The sequence below is a fragment of the Pygocentrus nattereri genome, chromosome 6, assembly GCF_015220715.1.
Source record: "Pygocentrus nattereri isolate fPygNat1 chromosome 6, fPygNat1.pri, whole genome shotgun sequence".
In the NCBI taxonomy this organism is placed as follows: Eukaryota; Metazoa; Chordata; class Actinopteri; order Characiformes; family Serrasalmidae; genus Pygocentrus; species Pygocentrus nattereri.
The window spans coordinates 45,741,274-45,763,858 of NC_051216.1; the positions used below are offsets into that span (position 1 = coordinate 45,741,274).

A 22,585-nucleotide genomic window follows, 5' to 3' on the forward strand; every position below is an offset into this window, starting at 1 on the left:
CATATTGTAATATGTAATATAATCTGTTGTTAGGCTCTCTTTTCCTCTGTTAATGCGTGTGTGCTCTGATGAGGGCCTCTCTCGCCCCCTCCCTCAAGAGAGGGAGCTAATGTATAGAATGAGCATGCCAGTGTTATGAGAACAGTGTTTGCCGGGGGTATCTGATTGCGTCAGAATAAGCTTTTCCAGATGTTTCCTTATGGTAACGTATGGATGTGTGTATGTTTCTGCGGCCATTCACCACGTATATAAAGCAGAGGCAGCTTGTACAAGAGGAGGGATCCCATATTCGGCCTTCGGGACTCTCACAGGGCTTTAACACTATCTTAATCATTTGGCATAAAGTTGTTCCAGTTTAAATCCAGATAGTGTCTACAGAGCTTTCGTCTCCCCACCTACACAACTGAGAATAAACAACAATGCTAAAAATTACAACTAGTCTCGAGCAAAGCTCTTTGAGTTGTACTAACTTTTCTTTCTTTGTCGAACGAATAAAATAAAATGTGACCACTACATTCTCACTCAATAAAAAAAAGCTTTCTGAAGTTGAGATAACTAAAAATATGCATTGGAAATCTGTACTGAGGGATATTACACTGTGTCATAAGAGCTAAAGAGCACAGTCGGTGTCAAGCTGAGCAAGGTGTGAGCAATCAATACTTTTCCACAGTTCTCAGAAAATAATGTCACACGTTAAGCCACTATATACTGTATCGTGTCTTATATCTAAATGTAATTACCTCGCATCTATGTCCATTTTTCATTTAATGCATAGATGCATGTTGTAGTTCTGCAGTTGATCTGTTTCTCTGCATAATCTACAGGATCAGGACCCCAACCAGGACCACCACAGGGCAAGTATTGCTATCATTTTATTCTCAGCACTGCCGTGATACTGGCATGTTAGTATGTGTGGCTCTGGTGCAGCAATGCTTTAAACACCTCAGTGTCACTGCAGGAGTAAGTATAGCTAAAAAAAGGCCCTGTGGCCAGCATCTTGTGACCACAGATGAAGTTAAGTGATACTTTTTAAATCCCACAAACGGGGAAATTCTCTAAACCTCAGTGTTTAACCCGTCCATGAAGTGAAACACCACATACACACTAGTGAATACACACACACACACACACTAGGGGGCAGTGAGCACACTTGCCTGGAGCAGTGGGCAGCCCTATCCACAGCACCCAGGGAGCAATTGGGGGTTAGGTGTCTTGCTCAAGGACACCTCAGTCATGGACTGTCGGTGCTGGGGATCGATCCAGCAACCTTCAGGGCCAGTGCCCTAACCTCCAGCCCACAGGACTAGAGGATGACCAATACAAACTGTGCAGCAACAAATGAATGATCATCTTTAACTTTACATCTATACACTTCAAAATATGGTTTAAAGGGATATTTAGTAAGGAAAATGGTTCGGTACAGAGCCTACAAAAGGGTTCTTCTATTGTTACAAGCCTGACAAGGTAACAGTAGAAGAACCTTTTGGATGCTGTATAGAACCCTTTTCAAAACGTCATGGTTCTGTGTAGAACCATGTACAGCACAATCTGAAAAAAAAAAAACGTTTATGGGGCAAAGAACCCTTTAATCATGCAAAGGGTTCTTCAAGTGTTCAGTTTTCTTTGCAGAATCATTTTCTTTACTAAAGCACTCTTGAAGAACCATCCTTTTTAAGAGTGTGCAAGGTGAACCAACAAGGTAGGAGCATCTAATAGAGCGGACAGTGAGTAGCCACAATTTTTAAAAAGACCACCCAAATCATATCTGCTCTGAGGTGGTCCTGCGGGGGTTCTGACCACTTAAGAACAGGGTGAAAGGAGGCTGAAAGGTATATGGAGAAACAGACAGACTGCAGTCTGTAAGTTAGGAGTCCTTTACAGATGTCCAGTGAGTGTATATGTTTGAATGGTGGAGAGAGACAGCAGGAGAATGAGCATCTGAAGCCTACCCCACTGTTGTCCTTTAACAGATGTGGTGGTCTTCACAGATTGGGAAGGTGGATTCTTCATGGATGCATCAAAAATGAAAAAAAGTATACCAAATTAGTAATAAACACTCATCGGACCAAACATAAAGATGAGAATAATCCAAAAAGCAGACAGTATGAACAATAATTACAGAAATCCACAAGAAGAAAAAGAAAACATATATGCTATAGAGTACAAGTAGAAGCTTCTTATGGTGAATGACAATGCTATGCTTTTCACAATAACACACGACCTTGAAAGCTCTATTGCTTTCAGGCAACAGTTTTGTAAACAAATCATAATGAAATTGTTTTGTGCTAAAAGATGGAGCAAAACACACTATGTGGACAAAAGTATTCTGGCATACCTCTTAATCCTTGAATTCAGGTGTTTCATTCAGTCTCAGTGCTTCAGGAGTGTAAAATCGTGGATGGAGTGGTGTAAAGCGTGTCTGCTATGCTGGAGTTTTTAAACACCTCAGAGTCACTGGACTGAGAACAGTCCACCAACCAAAAATATCCAGCCAACAGCGTCCTGTGTCCACTGATGAAGGACTAGAGAATGACCAACACAAACTGTGTAGCAGCAGATGAGCTGTCGTCTCTGACTTCACATCTACAAGGTGGACTGAGAAGGTAGGAGTGTCTAATAGAGTGGACAGTGAGTGGACCCAGTGTTTAAAAACTCCAGCAGCACTGCTGTGTCCACCATTCAAATAGTACCTGCTCTGTGAGGGTCCATGGGGGTCCTGACCACTGAAGAACAGGGTAACAGAGTATCAGAGAAACAGATGGACTACAGTCTGTAACTGTAGAACTACAGAGTGCAGCTATACAGTAAGTGGAGCTGATAAAGTGGACAGTGAGCGTAAAAACAAGGAAGTTTGTATACGGAATGAAAATGAATAACAAACACATACATGCTGAATATGTGAAATGCTAGATAATAAATAAAAAATATATTACAAAGATGATCAAATACACTTTATTTAGCAAAATATACCATTAATCGAGTTATTGACATGGGAAGAACAGTTTACAGCATACAGCTTTGCTCATATCAATGACATTAGATTATCTAATTTGTCAAAGTGTGAATGGCAAGTCTTGAAATCAAACCACTCTGTCATCCCCAATGTAGTCATTTTCTTCTCCCCTTAATATAGATGCTTAAATTCTGAAAATTATTACCAGGAATTGCGCAACTAGGAATGAACTTTGTCGCATGTCAAAAATTTGAAGGATTACTAATTTGCTTTGGATACGTTAATGTTGCACTTGAAGAATACTGCACTTGACAAAGCAACAACACAAAGACAAATGTCTCAGAGTGGAGGCTCACTGTCTTTAATGACTAACTGTAAGTAGAGTTTGTGTATACTTTTACTCAAGTCTAGCTATTGTTTTGCTTCGTACTGTAAAAATAAGACAGACCAGATGTCCCTCCATGTAAATGATCACTCAGTAACATATGTCTCTATTGTAATTTCTTCGCCTAAGGCAGTTTGTTCTTCACTGGCATTGTAGAACCCTATAGAATGTCATGCAGACAAATTATGGCATTGTTGGCTGGATTAGTAGGCTTGGGTGCTACCATTGGTGCAACCGTTTCTAATGAGTGGAAGACCACCAGCAGGGCTTCATCGGTCATCACGGCAACCTGGGTGTTCCAGGGCCTCTGGATGAACTGTGCTGGAAATGCCATTGGCGCTGTGCACTGCAGGCAGCACCACACCATCTTCAAACTGGAGGGTAAGAGCGGTTGTTGTAGATTATACATTCTTTTCATGCAAAAAATATTACGTGCGATTAGTTGACTAATATTATTGTGTAGGTCACATATTGCTAAGTCATTGACATACTAGCAAACAGCTCTTTAATCATGATAAGAATTTTTCCAAAGCGAGATTATGACTATGCCGTCATGTCTTAAGTGCTGTTTGGACGGGATTAGTTATATATGGGGAGGTGGGACGAGAGGTAGTGTAATGTTTATGGCCAGTTCACACAAGATTTTGGTATAAACAACCCCAAAAAGTTCCATAGGCTATACATCCAGATACAAGTAGAAAACGTCCAAATGTTTAATTTAATCCTAATTTTTATCCTTTGTTTGGCTGTCTTAATAAAGGCAGTATGTCTTTAGCAGTCTCATTAACTATGGAATTTACTGCCAGTGGTCAAAATTATCACATACAATCAAACGTTTTCTGTGTTTTTTGACATATCAGCTTGGTCTGAGTAACAGAGAATACAAGTAAATGCTTCTTTGAGCGCTTCTATGCTCAAACAATTTGCATTGATTAATATGGCCTGTGGTTATTTCTACAGGTCATTTTATAGCAGGTAAAATCTGCTGGAATCTTTACTGAAATGGGAGCATACAGGTCATATAACATTACTGATATGGCAGCTCCAAAGGGCTCTGTTACCGTACCTCACAAGGTGAAAGCTACAAGAGATAAAAGCTACAGTACTGTCCACTAATCCATTCGTCTTGTTTATGTTTGCCCTCTTTGAAAGATTCAGATCTGGCCCTGGAATAGTTGCTGTGTCCACATTGGATCCTGCATTTGGAGATTTGTGTGTGCAGACTGTAATGTAGAGGATTGCAAATGCGAAGTGGTGGCAGTCCAACACTCGCTGTCCATTTAACAGGCAGGGGTTAACATACAAGCAGGCAATAGCAAAGGCAGATCCATACTCAGACAAGCAAGGGTCAGAGCAAGAAAACAACACAAATGAAGCTCAGGTTAGGAAACAATGGCAGAAATAGCCTCTTTTTTGGCTTAGGATTAAAGGTTTAAAGAGTTCAAACCTTATAAGGATTATTCTATCGAATTGGTTCAAAGTCAGAGTTGAAAAGCATATTTCAGACATCTTTACTGACTTGGACTTTAGATAAAAATCCTTTTGCTTTGAGTGATCTTGTACCTTTATTTTACTAAAACAAATGATTTTATTCTATTTAGTGACCATACAAATGATCGTAACACTGCTAACTTTACCAAATACCATCACTTTAATGAAAAATGCTACACACTGATTTTCAGACTTTTTACTTTTACTTCTAAACAGTGAGATCTAATTTCTCACTGTCACGATTGGCCCCTCCCAGGCCTCCATGTGCTTCTGTTTACTGTTGGTCTTGTCCATGTGCTTCCTTGTTTTGATTCTTCCTGGTCCTGCCCCCTTGTTTCCAGGCCCTGCCCTTGATTGTTCTAACCTGTTTTAACCACCTGTGTCTTGTTTACCCTCATTGTTCTTGTATTTAAGCCCTGTGTTTTCCCTAGTCAGTTGCTGGTCTGTGTATTGTATTGTTTGGTGTTGTTTCTTCTGACTTCCATTGTGCGTTTAGTCTGTGTTTCTTTTCATCATGTCTGTTCCCCGATTTATCCATGTTGGCTCTCGTACCCTGGACCATTTTCACCATGAGTATGGATTTGCCCCTAATAAATCTCGCTTTAAAATGCAGGGCTGTGGCTGAAATAAGGCTCCACCTATGAGCTAAAACTCTTTATATACCAGTAGTGACATAAAAATGTGGCAGCATTTGTTTTTAATTAAAATAATCTCATGATAAATCAAAATCTCTAAACTTCACTATACAAGAAATCAAAAAGATCTTTTGAAAAACAACATTGGGAAAAAAACAAAAATTGTCAGAAGAAAACCTTGTATCTCCAAAATGGTAATTTTATAGGAGAAGGAAAAAACATACTTCACTTTTAATGTAAGTCAGTGGAACCAGACGTCTTTCCAAGTAATTTTGGGCTGTTTGTTTTGGTCCATTCATCATGAAATTTACAGACAATTTAAAGGACAACAGGCGTTTTCACATTATGTCAAAAACTGAAAAACAACAAAAATGGACATATGAGGTTTTCTTCTGACAGCAGCGATATATAAGTACTATTTTCCCAAGTTGAAATTCAGGAGTTAATGATTATAAATAGATCATAACACCTTTAAATATCTAAGGTCTTATTACTTTGTTGTTTTTTAAATAGGTTTTTTAATAGCCGACTTTGGACTTGATGTGTCCTGGTCTCAGTGTTGGCCTGGACACTTACTGGCCACTTTATTACCTTGTAGCTCCACCTTGCTGGTGCACAAATAGAGACTGTAGCTCTTGTTGGTTTGTTGGTAGCTGGTGGTTTTCTGCTATATGCTATAGACAAATGGAAGGTGTGGTAGTCATCCTTTAGTCTTTTGCTAGTGGTCAGTTTCAGATCACAAAGCAGCTCTTGACCAGATATTTTTGGGTGGTGGTCCAATCTCAGTCTAGCAGTGGCACTGACTTGTTTAAAAACTCCAGCACCACTGCTGTGTCTGATACACTCATACCAGCCCCACACACACTACCACCACCACATCAGTGTCACTCCTGTGCTAAGAATAGACCGCTACCCGAGTAATATCTGGTCAGGGGTGGTCCTACTGTGGTCCCTTCCCACTTGTGAATGAGGTAGATACAGGTACCTTAAGACTAGGGTAATTCAGGGCCTCCGATTGGTCTTTTCAACAAGATTGATTTATTTACCCTTTGTCCATCCACACACATAAATGATTGAATATTTTTTTAGAAATGTCATTCATATCTGTGACTGTTGAATGGCCAGGAGGTGGACAAAGTACACAAATCATGTACCTGAGTTAAAGTCAAGACACCCAAGGTAAAATATTCCTCCAGTAAAAGTAGAAGTTCCTCCCTTTAGACCTCCACTTGAGTAAAAGTACTAAAGTATTTACCTTCAAATGTACTTAAGTATAAAGTAAAAGTACTAAAAGAGTAATTCTGGCTCTGATGTCCTGTTATCATTTTTATAACCAGACTGGCTTCATGAACTCATTTCAGGTGAAAGTCCTCCAGCGTCGCTCTTGGTAAACCAGTCTTTTAATAGAACATCATTAATTAGTGACGCTGACGTCTATTAAAATGATCAGAAGCACAAAACACTGAAGGTAAACAGTTTCCATCAGGGAGAACCGAGTGGCTCTGAAATCACTTTTTACACACAAGCAAAGTTTCAGTTTCAGATTTATTTACAACTTAGTTCCAAGTTTAAGTTGAATAAAAACTGGCTTTAAACTCAGGATCACAGATGAGCTCCTTTACTATGTTGATCTGTAGGCGTCTGTTCATAAACATAAACCAGCCCAAACTCATTTACTATAAAATGAAATGGTGTTTGTAGAAATTCAGAAAAAAGCCGCGTCAGTCTCGACTGCATATGTGGACGTATTTCTATATTGTGCTCTATTTACACAAAGTTAGGTTAGTTCATCATTTATGTTGAACAGACTCTCCCAAAGTTTTACGCTGCTGCGCTGACGTTGAACCGCGTGCTGCACTGGGTCGGTCTGACCAACAGGTCAAAACCAGCTCTAAACAAAGTGACCGCTGGGCCCTGATTGGTGCTCTGGCTTTGGATCTTATAACAAGCTGGGGTCATGCATGAGAAATGTTGGGCTAAATGTGATTATGAACATAGACTTCAAGACCAATCCAGTGCCTTGTAAAGGTGAAGCTCACAGTCTCATGACAACAGACCTGTAATTCAGTTTAATTGTGTGTGAAGAACATGCGGTACAAACAAACGTTAGCCAACAGGGCAGGTTTTATGGGGCAGGATTTACAGGGGCAGGTTTTCAGGGGCAGGTTTTACAGGAGTCATACTCTTTTAGCCGCACAATCCAGCACCAAAAGTCACAAAGCTTGGTTACAAATAAGCCAACATAACCCAACAAGGCATTGCTATAGCACCACAACCCAGACAGGCTACTGTAATCCAATAGCCAAGCCAGTGTATAATGTTTTACCCAACAAACCGGGTTACGTGTCACCCAGTCACTGGGTTATTTTGATCTGCTTGCGTGTTATATTTCAGGTTGGAGACTGAGATTAAAACAGCATGTGAGTCACAGAACAATACTGTATTAGTGTCTTAGAAATTTTAAAAACTAATATCATATTTTTAAGAAATATTCTGAACTCTGCACCCTTTATTCAGAATGCATGCATTCATAGTTTCCCATAAATGCACATCGATAAACAAAAGAATCAGGCTAACTAAGACATCAGGGATAAACACAGTTTCAATTACATCAGTTACATCATGAGCTCAATTTACTGAAGCACTGATTGGTCAAACCAGGAGCTGCTTGGAAATGGTTAAACAAACACACCAATATCCAGAAAATCACTGTTTATTATATATATATATATATATATATATATATATATATAGAGAGAGAGAGAGAGAGAGAGAGAGAGAGAGAGAGAGATAGATAGATAGATAGATAGATAGATAGATAGAAGATAGATAGATAGATAGATAGATAGATAGATAGATAGATAGATAGATAGATAGATTAAAGCTTGGAACCTCCATGCACAGCCGGACTGCTTTGAGTAATGGGGGACTATAATATAAGCTTTAAAGCAAGTGTTTACTGCCCTGAGTAAGATCTCCTGATCCAAGGCAGTAGTAATGCAGTTTGTCCCCAAGTTGGACTGCAAAGGCGAATGCATGTCCTGTGGTGGCCTCTTGTGGTAGCATACCACATTTGCATTGACCTGAAATTGACAGAAGTTCAAACAACTTTGGTTTAATTACATGTTTTTATATTCTTCATTTTCTACATGGAACAAACTTATATACGGCTTTTTAAAAATATTTTTGCACAATTGTATTTATTTGCTGAGCAAACATAAAAAAAAAAAAAAACTCGCCAGAATTCTTACACAGGTTTGTTTCTCCAATATGTTGAGCAAAATCAATGAAAACAATACACCATTTGCATATGACTGTACTTTAATGATCGTCTGTTCGTTAGCAGTCAAATGACCAAGAAATGACCTTGAAACCTCCCATCTCAGTTAAAACTTGCTAATAGTTCATTTACCTCAAAATACATTAACAGAACAACCACATGTTTGTGCAGCTCTAATAAATGTACTTATAACTGTATGTAATGTTTTTGTAGAGTAACACATTCACTTATTTCACAGAGCAACAACAGCCTCCTCTCAGTTCACCCACAGAGTGCATGCTCAGTGTGGCATCTGTTTACAGACTTGCTGGTAATGCCCCCACACCCCAGTGTGGGTGATCTGCGCAAGCGTTGTGGCCAGAACAACCCGAAAAAAGCACAAACGCTAAAAACTATTTATGAGGTTTTTGTCCGATTTTATCAGATTTTTTTGAAGCAGTAATTTGACCTTCAGTTTCAAGTGTTTAGATCTCTCACCTTTCAAACAGGCAGGCGTGTGATCTTATATGGCTGGAAATAGCTGCCCAGCGGCTGACTGGACAGACTTTCCTATAATAACTTTGGCAAAAGCCACAGTGTTTTAAAGTGACAGTGCATATATTGAAGAGACTCACAGGAGAGTGCAGTCTTATTAAAATGACCATGGAACAGTTTTAGCTCTATATGTATGTAGATTTTATAGAATCTAGAATTTCAAGGGCTTTTCAAGAGACACTTTTTGGACTGTGCCTTCACCATGTGGTGGTAGTGTGGGGGAACACTGGTTGAGGGAGGGGAGAGAACCCCTAGAACTTGGGCTTGAGTTCTGGGTGGCTTCTCTTGTTGCTAGAAGGCTGGACCCTCCTTGTAAGTACGCCAGGGCTGACGTAGAACTGAGGAACAGAAAATTTGTGAGGGTGAGGGTGAGTTTATAGGGCATTCGGTTGGAAAGAGGAGGGGCTCAAGCATGCTCCTCCTCCTAACCTTTGGTTATTCCATAACCCCACATTGTTTGAAAGACCCAAGTCAGTAATGAAGCACTGATTAGCCAAACCAGGTATTTCATGATAACAACAAATAATACTAGGCTTCCTCAAGGAGAGGCTTTGAAACGGTTAAACAAACACACTGAAACTCATTGAAGTCCCTGTAGTTAATCAGTAATAAGCCCTAGTATATAATAAGCCTGGGGTATTAAGGGGTTAATCACTATTTATTGTATTAACCCTGTATGGGAAAAATATATGGACATGTACTTTTATATATTTAGTATGTTCCAAACTGCAGACCCAGGGTCAGCAGACATGAGTGAATCTGACAGGTGACAATACTTTTTTCATCAGAACTCACAACAGCACGTTTCCTTCCTTGCTTGTGCCTCAACAATGTCAAACAGTGCTATTTAGCCAAACTGTTACACTCATTACTTCAATTCTAAGGCTGATTGGTTACAATCAATAGGAAAATATGCCATTTTCTCCGAACTCAAAGATGCAGCCTGGTCAGCTAACATGGCATTTTCCGTTGATGTCGCAGAGGTAATGAATGACTCGAAATGACTAAACCTCAAGGCAAGAGGCTTTGTGCTAATTATATGCACACCCTTGTCAAAGTCTTCATGATGAGTTCCCACTCAAATTACTGCGGTATACATATATTTCCACATTTTGAAACAAGCTTCTGGTCTTTTAGGGTTCCTGTGGTACGTCTTTGACCACATCTCATTTGTACTAGATTTATATCTCACCCCCCCCTCCTGCATGGTGATGTTACTCCATAGTCACAGCCCCCAAGGCAAGGTCTGGAGTTCTCTTACTCTATATATAACATGCGATTCATAATTGCTCAGACTAAGAGACTGAAACTGAGGCAGAAAGCATCAAACACTGTGCTAAAAGCTGTGGGAGGAACAACATTAGAATCATATACATTAAAAAGGTGCTGCAAAGGGTTCACTGAGCAATGCCACGCTCTCAGAAATAAAGGGATGAAACTGTCACTGGGTCAGTGCCCCTCTTGTCACTGGGGTGGTTCCTTCAACGGTCCATCTCAGCGCCTTTAGTCAGGGAACATAACTGAACCATAATCCACTGAAATGGTCTGTTCTAAGCTGGACCGACTCCACGCACCCCGCCCCGCCTCGCCTCCAGGCTTTTATTCTACTGCTCTTTTTTAAATCATTCGGTAATGAAAAGGAACAAATACCAACTTTTCACCTGGAGAACCTGAGTTAAGCTCCACAATCAGACCTTAAACCCACTGTAGAACCTTCGAGGGAACATTTACACTGTTTGGACCTTGACGAACGAAAAATGGACCTGCACAGAACCTTCATTCCTAACAGCGCACAGAAGCTCCACGTGACTAAGAAAGAGATGTGTGATGTGAAGAGCCGTCATATATTGTAAGGTTCTGTATCAGAATACTCCTTCACCCTTTGACTGAAGGATCGCAAAATTTGAAAAAAAAAAAAAAAGGTTTCTCTAAAGAACAATCCATTACATGGGCTCTTCAAGCCTGACCTCAGGGCCCCTGTGTGGTCCACGTTTCTCCTGCATCCCATCACACATTACGTACGTGTGTATTATATACATTATGCGGCGACTCTTTCTGTGTAGTGAAATGAGTCAACGACCCCAGTCATTACATTACGACTGATTTGATATTCTAGATAACTATTATTTGAAACATGCCCCATGGTTCCCAGATTCCACTGCTGGCCCTGTGAGTGTTATCAGTTGATGCAAGAATGGTATGTTTGACGAGGAGGGGGAGTCTGATGTTCTCCTGCCTCAGACCAGGATTTTTCCCACATTATGTCATGCCCAGGGTCGTCACTACAGCTAAAAGCATTGACCCTTTTGGTTTACTTACATCTAAACAAGCATCTCACACATCAGAAACAGCCAAATAAGAAACGCCTAATTCCTGCCCCAGGTGGGAAGGTGAGGTCCATTTGTCATGATACAAGCAGAATATAGTTTGTGTGTAAGTTTGTCTGTTGAGTGTGATTATTTTCAGCACCTAGCTTGCAATTATGAAATGCAATGCCAGTCTAGCTGTGTTAAACTATTATTAATATGATTATTATTATTTGTATTTTGATATTTCCAACTTGTCGCTCATTGAAACAAGGAAATATTGAATAAAATATTGAAATATTGAAAAAAATATTTAACAAACACATTTTTGGTCATTTTCATACATTTCTTACAACCACTATGCTACAGCTGCTTAGCAACTGCTTGGCAACCACTATGAACGCCATAGCAACTGCCTAGTAACCGCAATATTCATAAACATTCATTATAATTTCAGTTTGAAAGAAAGTTATTGTTGTTGTTGGGGACTCAAAAACAAACATCCTTTGCATTTTTGCCAGAAGTCAGAAGTGCAGGATCAATTCTGTTAATATGGAATGTAAATTTAATGTAAATGTGACCTGTTCCCAGTCCTCACTGTCCCCAGATGGTCCATAATTTTGTTGCATTCAACTGTATGATTCTATTTTTGGCTCAACAGTTTATACACTGTGTAATGACTCTTTCTCTGTACAGACATTTATGAATTTTTTATTGCACATGAAATGAGTCAGTGACCCCCAGACATTACAACATCTGCTTTGTCAATGTGCCCGGCATTAATTTGGCGTTAATAAACCAATGTCTCAGGCAGTGAATTCATAACCATTCCACGTAATAACTTCTGTGAGGGAGCTTTTAAAGGTGGACGTCTGGTTCCTATCACCACCATATGAGCAATCCGGACTCTATAAGTTTCTATAGGTCGGAGCGTTTCACACCAAACCACTCGGAATGACTCTGTTTACATCTTAATGTTTATAATATAGAGAAATTTTGAATGATTGTTGGAATTGTTTTTTATTTAAGTTTGTTCTTAAATATTAATTTTGTTTTTAGAGGATGTGTTAAATTATTGACAATTAGCCAATCAACTAAATGTGTCATCTGACCTGTTCAAAACCTTGCCAATAATGATAAAAAATAAAACCAAGCAACATTAATAACTCTCAGTATGAAAAAAATAGGCTTTTACTCAAGGCTGATTTTTTTCCACATCCCTCCTGCCCTGGTTTTAAAAACTACTGTGAATAGTTAATGAACGACTTGCTACTTTTAGCCCTAATGGACACACTGGCTGCTTGCACATTAAAAAATGTTGACCTTTTTTTTCTTTCCACATCAAATCATAAAAGTAATGTAAACCAGCCAGACTCAGTTTTCCTACACACACACACACACACACACACACACACACACACACACACACACACACACACACACACACACACACACACACTGCTTTCCCTACATGCACTGATCTCCTATCTCCTAGTTATGGTCAGTTGTTGAGTTGGATACCATGGTGACAGTGTCATAAGGGGGCAGGAGTGGACATTTGTTGGAAGAATGTGACGACTGTGGCTAAAAACCCTCCCCACAGGTTATCAACCGGTGTAGAATATATTAACCATCTGCTCTTCCATGTTTAGCTTGATCAACCCTGAGGAACTTTGAGGAACCCCTGTGAAGATCTTTTCAAAGTGCAGAGAGTAGAACTCAAGCTTAGAGGAGCGATGAGTAATATGGTAACAGAGATAATGGCCTTCGTTTTGGCCACAGCAGGCTGGGTGCTCGTGTCGTCCACTTTGCCAACAGACTATTGGAAAGTGTCTTCGATCGATGGCACAGTCATCACCACAGCCACGTACTGGTCCAACCTCTGGAAGACTTGCGTGACCGACTCTACTGGAGTATCCAACTGCAAAGACTTCCCTTCCATGCTCGCTCTGGACGGTCAGCCAGCTCTTTTTCTCCCTGTGACGGACTGATGAAAGTAACGGTGCACTGAATTTACTCAATTCAAATGTGTAGAGAGTTTCCGTTTGAATAAAATACAGTATATTCACACACTAGTCATGAAATGTAAGTAAACTGGAAAGCAAAAATGTTGTATTTGGAATGATGTACGCATTTGAATTGAATATATTCAATGCTGTTAAGTTCAGTTTTGAGAATATTTGTGTTTGTGAGGGAGAGAGTTTTAAGTATTATTGAAAAAAGATCAACACTTCAGACGATTGAGCTTAAAGAAGATTGAGGATGTTGATAAAGAAGTGCAGAGCATACCATCCTGTAATGAAATCTCAGCTCTGCATTCTGTTTCGGGTCACTAGTTTTGGCACCTTAGCATTAGTTTAATTCCTAGAAGCACCTCTGGGAACTGCTATATAGTCTGATCAGCATAATTTAATGGCCTGGTTAAGGAACAGTTCCTTCACCCCCAACCTGTTAATGTTTAGCAGCATTTCTCAGCACTCTAATGTAATTTTTCCATGAGCTCTGGGCAATTTTGCACATATTTGTTTGACATGTTAACTATCAAGCTTTTATTTGCCTCTTAATCACCTGTCATAAAGTACTTTGCAAGCTGACCACTTAGGCATGAGCCATTCAGTGGAAGCGCTTACTTTATTTTTTATGCTGTTTATGGCTACCAAAGTTCTAGCATTCTAATTTTAGGATGTAAGGACTGATGGTTATTTGTTAAAAGTTAAGAATGAGCTACTGACTCTTTTCTTGGACTTTGGAAGGACATACATTTACGTATACGTAAATACGTAAATTTACGTATACGTGCTGGCACATGTATAAAAGCACCACGAGTGTGAGATTTAACTTATGTACATTTAAATATTTGACCTTTGCATTATTCCTGACATAATACAAGAACAAGATTACCCATTTACCGCCTTTAAATTCCACAGAGCCAAACTTTAACTTTTCAGATGGATGCAACAGTCATATCTCAGTATACTGAGAGGATCTGAGTGTACTGAGAGGGTACAGAGTATACTGAGAGTCTTCCTCTTTTCAAAGATTTGAAGATTCTTTTAAAAAACAAATATTAAAAGAAATAATTTGCTGCTTCTGAATCACACTCCAATTTGAGACTCACAATTTGCACCAAACTGAATATGAACTGTCATAACACATCTGGGTAACACTTCATTTTGAGAGCCCCCTGTAGATGTCTTGTGCATATGCATCTTACATTTAACTTACCAACCGCCAGTTTGGAGGCACTAGACCTTTCACACATTTTAAACAGAAGCTGAAGAGCAGCTATGGTAGGGTTTTTTCTTGTGTGGCCCAAGAATAAATTGCTTATATTTTGGCCCACAGTGAAGACACTGTGCTGATATCTGAATCAAAGTAGCAACATTTGTAATCTTGTTGTGTTGGTGGTGCCTGGCACGGGGGCTTGCTGGAGGTCAGGGTCTTGTTTTCATGTTCTTGAGACAGTGTTACGATACAGTCCCTCCTGGTGAGTAATTCACATATGAGTCACTGTCCTCAGTCTGCAGGGAGCTGTGGCGAGCACAGCAGGCCAAAACAATGTTCTATGCTTTGGCGGTCTTTAGTGTTAATGGTGATCAGGAAGACATGTACTATCAACCGAAATCATCACTGTATGCTTAAATACTGTATGCTTGAAGTAGAACACTATTCCTTGAAGAGAGTGGATAAAGAGTTGTTTCACGTCCTGAGCACATAAGCAATTCACTGTGCCTGAATTTACATTAACTATTTACTGCTGCCACTCTTCTACAGTGTCTGTGCAATGAAAACAATAAAATACGCAACTGGGAGATTTAAAATATTTAAACGTGTGCATAATTAACTTAATTTGGCTTATACTAGCCCCAAAACTGCTTGATATTATACACTTACTAGCTGCTAAGTTATATGTTATAGACAGGTACAGCATTGCCTTGCAGATAGATTTTAAGCCGTTAGCATGCATTAATGCAGAGGGACAGTGAAGGTGGAGCAGTTTGGAGATAAAGCCAGAGAGGCCAGGTTGAGATGGTTTGGACATGTGTTGAGGAGGAATAGTGGATATATTGGGCAAAGAATGTTGGAGATGGAGCTGCCGGGCAGAAGGAGAAGAGGTAGACCTCAGAGAAGGTTTATGGATGTAGTGAAGGTGGACATGGAGATGGTTGGTGTGAAAGTAGAGGAGGCAGTGGATAGGGCAAGATGGAGGCAGATGATCCGCTGTGGCGACCCCTAAAGGGAGCAGCCGAAAGAAGAAGAAGAAGAAGAAGAAGAAGCATGCATTCATGTCATGAATGGATATAAGATACTGGGCCTCATTCACCAATCGTTCTTAAGAAGAAACGTCATCTTAAAACCCACTTTTCACAAAGATTCTGATATTCACCAGTGTTTTCTTATTTGGGATTTGTTCTCAGGTAAGAACAGAATCTACACACACTCAAGAGCACAAAGGTGAGAACAGTTCTGCTGTTTTATGTTGGAAACCAAGTGGATTCACCTGTAGAAAAAGGACCATTTACAAGTTACACTTTTGCCCAAAAGGTCCTAAGGAACCCATTTATTTTGGACTATCGGGAGCGCCCTCTAGTGTTGTACCAACCCTTAGTGGCTATTCCTCTTACTACAAATGCTTGGACACTGCCTCTTTCAGTTCAATGAAAGTTTGAAGAGAAATATTTCAACAGAAGAAGTGAGGCGACATCGCTCAGCCTTAGTTTGCTCTGGTTATTTGATGCAGGATTAGTGTGTCAAGGCCCCAGCTGAACAGCTCTACCACCTACAAACCACTGATTGGTGGCTGGAACAAGTGAACCTATAAACTCGTATCCCAACAGCAACATTATCCTAGCAATACCTCTATTAAAAATCAAAGCATCTGGCTTTCAAATATCAAAAAACACCAACTTGTGTGACAGTTCGTCCTATGAATCACTCAGTCATCACAACAATCCTGCAGATGAATCAGTTCAATTTGTTCCACCAAAAGATTCATTCAAAAGAATGAATCATTTGCCAGGGACTACTACTGACGCTCTGGACTAATCATAAAGCTGTCATGCCTTAGCTGTAAAGAATCTGATATAATAGTGGGTAAGGTCTCCATATCAAAGTGAAAATAACTTTGAGGGGAAAACTTTGCTTTTTTGCAGGTTATATCCAGGTTTGCCGAGGCCTGATGATCTCAGCTGTCTGTCTTGGTTTCTTTGCGACTGCCTTCGCCCTGGTGGGAATGAAATGCACCAAAATCGGAGGAAGTGATAAAGTCAAAGCCAGGATTGCATGCCTTGCTGGATTACAATTCTTTATCAGTGGTCAGCATTCTTTTCTTTTGCTTTCCCTATGTCTTGAAGGAAAACTTGTGTCAGCGAAAATGGTTCCAAATGAAAATGATGACACAGATGTAGTGTCTTATTATTATTTGAACCCAGTTTCTGTTGTTACAGGTCTGTGCTCTTTGACTGCCTGCTCCCTGTATGCCCACAGGATCACATCCGAGTTCTTTGACCCTATGTTTGTGGCACAAAAGTATGTTCATTATATGATCATTATATAATCATATTAGCAATGGCCTCCTATTTAACTTTAAAAAATCCTTAATTTGTATTTGCAGTTCATTTCCAATTTTATGATATTATGACCACCTCCTTGCTCCTACACTTATTGTCCATTTGATCAGCTCCACTTACTGTATAGCTGCACTCTGTAGTTCTACAGTTACAGACTGTAGTCCATCTGTTTCTCTGATACTCTGTTACCCTGTTCTTCAGTGGTCAGGACCCCCATGGACCCTCACAGAGCAGGTACTATTTGGGTGGTGGATCATTCTCAGCAGTGCAGTAACCCTGACATAGTAGTGGTGCTGTGTTAGTGTGTTTTGTGCTGGTCTGAGTGGATCAGACAAAGTTTTTAAACACTGTGTCCATTCACTGTCCACTCTATTAGACACTCCTATCTTGTCAGTCCACCTTGTGGATGTAAAGTCAGAGACGACAGCTCATCTGCTGCTGCACAGTTTGTGTTGGGCATCCTCTAGTCCTTCATCGGTGGTCACAGGACGCTGCCCACAGGACGCTGTTGGCTGGATATTTTTGGTTGGTGGACTATTCTCAGTCCAGCAGCGACACTGAGGTGTTTAAAAACTCCAGCAGCACTGCTGTGTCTGATCCACTCAGACCAGCACAACACACCCTAACATGCCACCACCACATTAGTGTTGCTGTAGTGCTGAGAATGACCCACCACCCATATAGTACCTGCTCTGTGAGGGTCCATGGGGGTCCAGACCACTGAAGAACAGGGTAACAGAGTATCAGAGAAACAGATGGACTACAGTCTGTAACTGTAGAACTACAGAGTGCAGCTATACAGTAAGTGGAGCTGATAAGATGGACAGTGAGCGTGGAAACAAGGAGGTGGTCAGAATGTTATGCCTGATTGGTGTATAGTGGTGTTGCTAGTGTGTCATTCCTGTAGTCTTGTTGACTGTCAAAATAATGGCGATACAATGTGTCATAGCAGATTATAGCACTTAACATAGTGGGAGCCAAAAACTGGTCTGCAGAGGAGACAAAATTTATGCTTCAAACTTTACAAGAGTTAAAAAAAGTTAGCAGGATGGATGGAGGGTCTCAGAATGTTGCAGGACTTGATGTCTTCCCCTCACCCCTTCTCTAATAAGGACATGTAAAGTACATTTTCCTGAGTCTGAAATCAGTTTTAAAGCAATTAAATACACAAGCACTACTCACTGCTGCTCATCTCACTCTGACTGGACTCACATGATGCTCGGTGTCATGGTAACATCTACAATAAGTGGTACTCCATGCATGCATGGAATTTTGGATGGGATTACTTGTCGTGAGCACGTAAACAAAGATTTTCATCAGATTGAGTAGAGTGAGCATAAACACCTTAGTCTTAATCTATATTGTGTTCATTTTGAGGCATCCAACAAATTTTCCCTACAATAAAGAAGCATATTTGTTTATATCATTTCATTTCTATTAATGAATAACCTTTTACTGTTCACTTTAATTTTTTATGAGTAAACGATTGTATGATTTGGTGTTAGAGTACTCAACCACAAAATTACTACAAATAACCATCACTATGTTATATAAAATGAAGGAGACTGAAGAGCTGTGTCTTGACATTAACGGTTATGTTTCTTCTCAGGTATGAATTGGGGGCTGCCCTGTTCATTGGCTGGGGGGGATCAGCACTGTGTATTCTGGGAGGGATGGTGTTCTTCTTATCACTGTCTGATGGCATGAGTAAAAGGTAAAAAAATATCCATAACTTCTCTGTTCGCATAAAAATATATTACGTTTTTGTTACTTATTTTGCTGATTGCAGATGCTTGGACTTGTTTATTTACTCTATGAATGACTTTTTTGGTGAGAGATATTTGGACCATGTCATACATCTTTGCATATTAACATCACATGTTCAGGCTCATAAAGAAGGCTTGAGGTTTAGGCCTCAGAAGCAAAATCAACGTTACACTGATAAAGATATGATGTCAGGAGTAGATAATAAATTCATAGTAGATTCATTTTTGAGAGTTCTCTTTGAATACACTTTGAACACACTTGCAAAAGTCAGATTCATCTGCTTATGGGGGTCCGACGCAGAACTCATGTTACAGTTGCATGCAATTACATAAATCCACCAGAGAGGTCCCCAAATCCTACATAGTGTTGTTTACAGAGCTACTTCATTAATTTAGTGGCTAGTAATGTAATCAACTACCTCTACAAACATTGTACATTCTGCAAGTTCAGGTCATTCAGGGGGCAGTTGTGGGCTGGAGGTTAGGGAGCTGGCCCTGTGACCGGGAGGTTGCCGGTTTGATCCCAAGGGCTGACAGTTCATGACTGAGGTGTCCTTGAGCAAGACACCTAACCCCCAACTGCTCCCCGCGCGCTGTGGATAGGGATGCCCACTGCTCTGGGCACGTGTGCTCACTGCCCCCTAGTGTGTATGTGGTGTTTCACTTCATTGATGGGTTAAATATGGAGGTGGAATTTCCCTGGTTGTGGGATCAAAAAAGTATCACTTAATGAAATATCTCCTGCTTACAAACACAAATGTGGTATGGATTGAAAGTTTAAAATGTTTCTCCACTTGTTTCAATGAGCTATGAGAGAGAACTAATTCATGACATGGCACCATGCTTTAGCTGTGATAACTGAGATTTCTAAGAGTTAAAAGCCTTGCCTTTCAATCTTTCATTTCACACACTTAGCCCAAATGTTTATTTCTTGTCTTCCACCACATTTCTTATTTTTCTTTCCTCTAGCTCAAGCCATGCTGACAGGAGACGCTATGTTTACAGTGCCTCTTATATGTCCTCTCATAGCAAGTTGCAAAACCAATCAGCCAATGGCAGACGGCCACCGGAGTACAACAACACCTCACAACAGTTCGACAAAAATGCTTATGTATGACAGCCTTAAAAACCAGATGCTAGCCACATTTCTGCCTTGAGAACTATTCAGCCTTGAAAATTTGAAAACAAATGTTGAGGGAAAAGGACACATGGGCTCCAAAGTCTATCACTTCATTATTTTTTTAAATATACACTCATTCTGAAATTGACCCCTCAAACACATTCCAAAAAAGTTGGGACAGGAGAGGAACATCAAGAAAAGTGGTGCATCCAAGAAAGCTCTAATCCTTTAGAAGTAAAGATGAGTCAAGGCTCGCCACTTTGTCCAAAATGCACCAGAAAATAATCCAGCATGTTCCTCAACATTTTGAGGAATGTTCCACAACAGGCAATTGAAAAGTTATGTATTTCACACTGTTCAGTGCATAATATCTTCAAAAAATGTCACAGATTTTGGAGAACTCTCTTTGTGTGAAGGGCATAGCTGAGAACTATTGCTGAATACATGGGACTTTTGACCCCTTAGAGCGCACTGCATTAAAAACCAGCATGTTTCTATGATGGATCACTGCATGGACTCAGGAATACTAGGAAAATCCATTGTCAATAAGCCGCATCCACAAATGCCAGTTAAGAAAATCAAAAATATCTATAAACACTGCCTACTTCTGTGAGCTCGAGCTCATCTGAACTGGACTGATGCTCAGTGGAAACACGTTTTGTGGTCTTTCAAGTCAACCTTGCAGATTTTTTGTGGAAATGACTGATGTTGTGTTCACTGGGCCAAAGAAGTAACATCCAGGTCATCTAGACTGTTCCCAGCATAAAGTTCTTGGAGCAACTTATGTGGCCTTCTAGATGCTGTCTTTTTCAGCGATGTCCATGCTTATTTCAACACGACAGCGCCAAGCCACATTCTGCATGTCACAACAGCATGACTGTGTAATCAGAGAGAGTGTGGGTGAAAGACTGGCCCGTCTGCAGTCCAGAAGTGTCGCCCATTGAAAATGTGTTTCATTAAGCACAAAATATGACAACAAAGGCCACATATGGTTGCATAGCTGAAGACATGTATAACAGAAGAATGACCAAACTCCACTTTCAAAACTGGATCATTTGGTGACTTCAGTCTCTAATTGTTTATTAAGTGCTGTTAAAAGGAATATTATTGTATTCATTTAATTGAAAAGTTTTGCATTCCCAATTTCTGACTTCAGACTTAAGATGCAAATTTAAATAATACAATTTGCAACTTAACATAAAAAAATATGTCTGTATCTGCAAATACAATCTCTGTAAAAAGCCTTAATTCATTTTGGTTTTCTGTTTTATATATTTTTCATTATTTTTGTTTGTTTTTTAATTGTGTCCCATGTTAACAATTACTGTATACCTATTTACTGAACCATTTATATATGTGTATTGCTTTATGCAAATTTTATGTTGAAGTATGTCATGTTTATGTTTAGCTAGTCTGAAGTTTACTTCTATTTCCTTCTGTCTTAATCCGCCGAGTGGAGCTTTACTGCTGTTATTATATTGATAATGTGATAATACATTGATATTTACATTGAAATAATGCTCTGCCTTTTTTATTCCGCTTACTCTTAATATACTGTTTTTACTGAGTTTGCAAATAACAGTAATGGTAATGTTAATATCAATAATACTATTACAATAAAGAAAGTAATATGTACTCATTTATAAAACAGTATAAAACATAAAACACAGAAGTAAACACACTGTATGAGAGACTCTGTGGACTTAATTAAAGTGTCCAGTGCGGCCAAACGCAGCATTCTTGTTCAAAGTGGTCAGAGTTTTCGAAACGCTCTCCCAAGCGTGTCCAGCCAGTAAATCATTTGTGGTCTTTTCACTGTATGATTATTGTGCTTAAAACACCTGAGACCAACAGGTCAAAGTGACACATAGCTTAAACATTTAGTTTATTTACTTTATAATAACCTTTAATATTCCTGTAATCCAGCTTAATTAAAGTCCACTGCACAGTGACCATTAGGACAATTAGCACCCTTTTGGAAAACAACCAAAAAGTTAAATATATAAATGAATGCTAGCTAGTACAGCAAATATCTAACACAGCATAAATATTAGCTTATTAATCAATGTGCTTTAATTGGTTTGCTAAGTTGTTCATTTGGGCACACTTTATTTTGATGGCCCTTATAGATGATTTACAAATGCTTAAACTGTTAAAAAACCTCCAGGAGGTTTAGATGTAGCTTTTTTGCTGATGGTCAAGTTGGGTATTACAGTCTTCTATTCATTTTTCTTACAGTGATGATGTACAAAGCATCTACAGTGGACCATCAAAATAAAATGTTCCCATTCATTGTACTGCAGTAAACAACTACCTCTGCCAACCCATTTCCTACCCCCACCCCCACCAACCACCATGGCAGCTTGGTTTACCAAGATGAACGTTTTAATAGCTATATCACAATTGAGCATCTAACAATAGCCATGTTTTTATTTTTATGATTACATGTAAATTTCATACTTTTATTCCCATTCAAATTTGGAGAAATAGCTGCTGGATTGGCTCTTAGAAGAAAAGTATGAATACGAATGAATGTGATCAGATT

The 22,585-nt window shown here is 39.6% G+C and overlaps 1 protein-coding gene across 3 annotated transcripts; it reads left to right on the plus strand.

Moving 5' to 3' along the window:
• The first annotated feature begins 3,246 nt into the window (after positions 1 to 3,246).
• On the plus strand, positions 3,247 to 21,555 carry cldn10b (claudin 10b). Of its 3 annotated transcripts, none has more exons than XM_017703074.2 (6): positions 3,247 to 3,327; positions 3,495 to 3,719; positions 16,738 to 16,899; positions 17,032 to 17,113; positions 18,764 to 18,868; positions 19,890 to 21,555. In XM_017703074.2, the coding sequence occupies exons 2-6, from the start codon at positions 3,506 to 3,508 to the stop codon at positions 20,035 to 20,037; spliced, it is 711 nt and encodes a 236-aa protein (XP_017558563.1). In that variant the 5' UTR covers positions 3,247 to 3,327; positions 3,495 to 3,505; the 3' UTR covers positions 20,038 to 21,555. The 3 variants fall into 3 exon arrangements, with proteins under 3 accessions (XP_017558563.1, XP_017558561.2, XP_017558562.1); XM_017703072.2 differs by having other exon boundaries at positions 3,262 to 3,327; positions 3,468 to 3,719; XM_017703073.2 differs by lacking the exons at positions 3,247 to 3,327; positions 3,495 to 3,719 and adding an exon at positions 13,096 to 13,540.
• The last annotated feature ends 1,030 nt before the right edge of the window (positions 21,556 to 22,585 follow it).

Bases quoted from the DNA above. Each gene is read 5' to 3' on its own strand.
- cldn10b (XM_017703072.2), top strand. From the start codon at position 3,288: ATGTCTCAGAGTGGAGGCTCACTGTCTTTAATGACTAACT. The intron at 16,900-17,031 runs GTCAGCATTCTT...CTGTTGTTACAG, and splicing joins ATTACAATTCTTTATCAGTG to GTCTGTGCTCTTTGACTGCC. The intron at 17,114-18,763 runs GTATGTTCATTA...GTTTCTTCTCAG, and splicing joins CCTATGTTTGTGGCACAAAA to GTATGAATTGGGGGCTGCCC.